At 41.5% G+C, this 3253-nt stretch overlaps 1 protein-coding gene across 1 annotated transcript; it reads right to left on the reverse strand.

Moving 5' to 3' along the window:
* Nucleotides 1–1160: 1160 nt before the first annotated feature.
* LOC131452458 (sodium- and chloride-dependent creatine transporter 1-like) lies at nt 1161–3247 on the reverse strand. Its single transcript, XM_058622389.1, has 4 exons — nt 3221–3247; nt 3032–3132; nt 2660–2830; nt 1161–2580 (listed from the first exon to the last, which is right to left on the reverse strand). Exons 2-4 carry the CDS (start codon nt 3116–3118, stop codon nt 2446–2448), a joined length of 393 nt encoding a protein of 130 aa, XP_058478372.1. The 5' UTR covers nt 3119–3132; nt 3221–3247; the 3' UTR covers nt 1161–2445.
* Nucleotides 3248–3253: the final 6 nt, after the last annotated feature.

Raw genomic sequence — 3253 nt, forward strand, 5'->3', positions numbered from 1 at the left:
TCAGATAATGGTCTAGTCTCTTTACTTGTCCTGTTAGATCTTAGTGCTGCATTAGACACCATTGATCATAATATTCTACTGCAGAGATTGGAGCAGACTCTTGGGATCACAGGTGCTGCCCTCTGCTGGTTTAAATCATACTTATCTGATAGATTCCACTTTGTTCATGTTAATGATAAAGCCTCACTACAAACAAAAATTAATTGTGGAGTTCCACAAGGCTCAGTGCTTGGGCCTATACTTTTTACCTTATATATGCTTCCTCTAGGGAACATTATTAGAAAGCACAACATACACTTTCATTGTTATGCAGATGACACACAGCTATATTTATCAATCAGGCCGGATGAAATTAATCAGGTTGTTCAACTCCAGGAATGTCTCAGAGACATTAAGTCCTGGATGACCTGTAACTTTCTACTTTTAAACTCAGAAAAACTGAGGTCATTATACTCGGCCATAAACACCTCAGAGAAAAACTTTCTGATCACATTGTCACTTTAGATGACATCACCTTGGCTTCCAGTTCCACTGTGAGGAACTGTGGAGTTATTTTTGACCAGGAAATGTCATTTGATTCACACATAAAACTAATTTCCAGAACAGCCTTCTTCCACCTGCGGAACATTATGAAAATTAGAAACATTCTGTCCTTACAGGATGCTGAAAAACTAGTTCATGCTTTTGTTACATCTAGATTAGATTACTGTAACTCCTTATTATCAGGATGTTCCAACAAGTCTGTTAGAACCCTTCAGTTCATTCAAAATGCTGCAGCACGAGTTCTGACAGGAACTAGAAATAGAGACCATATAACACCAGTGTTAGCTTCTCTACACTGGCTCCCCGTACAGTTTAGAATTCAATTTAAAATCCTCCTCCTAATGTACATAGCACTTAATGGTCAGGCCCCTTCATACCTGAAAGACCTAGTCTTACCTTATCACCCTAACAGACCACTGAGGTCACAAAATACAGGTTTACTTGTGGTTCCCAGAGTCTGTAAGAGCAGAACGGGAGGCAGAGCCTTCAGTTACCAGGATCCTCTCCTCTGGAACCAGCTTTCAATGACAGTTCGGGAGGCGGAGCCTCTTTCTGTATTTAAAGTTAGACTTAAAACTTTCCTTTTTGATAAAGCTTATAGTTAGAGCTGGTTCAGGGAAACCTGGACCATCTCTTAGTTATGCTGCTAAAGACCTAGACTGCTGGGGGATGTTTCTGTGGTGCACGCACATTCACTCTCTCACACTCAGGGTATGAATATGACTTTATTATGTGTCATTAACCTTGTTTCTTCCTTCCCTCTCTCTCTCCGTATGTGTGATGTTAACTAATGTTCACTGATGTTCACTAATGTTCACCAATATTCACTAATGTCACTGATGTTCAGCAATGTTCACTGATGTATTGACCTAAGTTGCTCTAACTAGCACAACCTAATGACCACAATGTAAACATCAAGTAGTTCAGCTACTCACATTACTGTAATTCATTGTACGAGTACTTTTGGGAGTGTTTCCCTTAAGTTTGTAATTTTACATTACATTGTCATCTGCTGAGTTACTTTTAAAATCCTAATTTGCTACTAAGTAGGCCAAATATTTGAATTAATATCCAGACCTCTGCAGCAGGCACAGGTTTGGAGAAGTGACCGTGACCACAGTGCAGAACAGAGCAGCACAGCAGAGAGTGACAGACGACGTGCTAACCCTAGCCACCGCTGGCTCGCCGGATTCGTCTATTTTTGGAGTAATCAAAGGTCAAAGTTCACTTTCAGCAACAAAAATTAGGTTAATCTATGAAGTGGCATAAAATACACAATTTTACACATTAGTGAACATTAGTTTAACATTAGTGAGCATTTAGTAAGGATCAGTGAACATCTGTTTATGTGAACATGAATACGCTCATACGTTCACACATGGAGACCCCTAGTGGTCTTTTTTCACATTGCTACCAGGCTGTAACTATTGTATGTTGTCTTCCCGGTTATGTTTGTGTAACATTTACATTAGAATATGAAGATTTAAAGTTTTTCTGATCCAACACTGACTCCAGACTTTTGCTCATCTGCACGTCGTCATACGCATAATTCACAATATCACACGTTAATGAGAGGATGAAGAATTAAATTAAATTAAATTAAATTAAATTAAATTAAATTAAATTAAATTAGATTAGATTAGATTAGATTAGATTAGATTAGATTAGATTAGATTAGATCAGGTTCAATCAGATCAGATAAAATTGGATCAACATTCATCATCAGACTGATTTGAAGTGACATCTTTTTCACTCTGATCACATGACAGAAGAACAGTCTGTGGGCGTCGGCCTAAACTGTGTGTAAGTGTGAGATCATTGGTCATTGATCAGCTGCTTCATTGATCGGTTTTGTTGTTGTTCTCATCTCCATGGTGATGACCGGTCGACTGTAGGTCGAGGTCATGGCGGCGACATGTTGTGGGCGAGGCGGCTGGAGATGGAGCTCTGCAATTGGTCGATGCCTGGCGTCAGGGGCGTGGCCATGTACTCCAGGTGATGAGCGCCCCACACTGGTGTGGTCAGGTAAGACCAGCGCTGCAACACACAAGTCAGTGTTCAGGCGTCTGATTGGTTACGTGGTGTGTGTGATGATGTCACGGTGGGCGGAGCTAACCTCAGCGAAGGAGCCTTTGGCTCTGAAGAGTTTGTAGATGAAAGTGAGGGGAATACAGAGCATGGACGACAGCGCCAGTAACCAGCCGATCACCTCGCCCCACCACGGATACACGTACACGTTGTTGTACGTCAGACGTTTGTAGGTGATCAGATGAAACAGGAAAATGCTCTGCCCAGGGGGAGTGGAGCCACCACACTTGTAAAAACTCGCATTATATTATCAACGTCATTCACATGAGATAATGAAATAAGAAAAATGTAACAATTGTATTTTGTAAATGAAATATTCTGTGATTTTGAGTGTAAAACTCGTAACCATAGCGATGAGTGAAGTGTGTGTGTGTGTGTGTGTGTGTGTGTGTCCTCTCACCATACACACACATGGAGTCACAAACAACCAGCACCACTTGACCCAGAAGAACGGACGATACCCGATCATACCAGCGATGTCGTCCATGTAACGGTCAGCACCTGCACACAGTCAGACCACAGGAAGTGACATCATCAGGTCAAACAGTGACACGTTCAACTTCATCATGTGTGTGTGTGTCTGACGTACCATAGACCCAGGCCACGATCACACACTCCCAGA

Source organism: Solea solea, unplaced genomic scaffold (assembly GCF_958295425.1).
Source record: "Solea solea unplaced genomic scaffold, fSolSol10.1 scaffold_83, whole genome shotgun sequence".
NCBI classification, from domain to species: domain Eukaryota; kingdom Metazoa; phylum Chordata; class Actinopteri; order Pleuronectiformes; family Soleidae; genus Solea; species Solea solea.

Bases quoted from the DNA above. Each gene is read 5' to 3' on its own strand.
- LOC131452458 (XM_058622389.1), bottom strand. From the start codon at position 3,118: ATGGACGACATCGCTGGTATGATCGGGTATCGTCCGTTCTTCTGGGTC. The intron at 2,831-3,031 runs GTGAGAGGACAC...CCCCCTGGGCAG, and splicing joins TGACTCCATGTGTGTGTATG to AGCATTTTCCTGTTTCATCT. The intron at 2,581-2,659 runs GTTAGCTCCGCC...TGTGTGTTGCAG, and splicing joins CCAAAGGCTCCTTCGCTGAG to CGCTGGTCTTACCTGACCAC.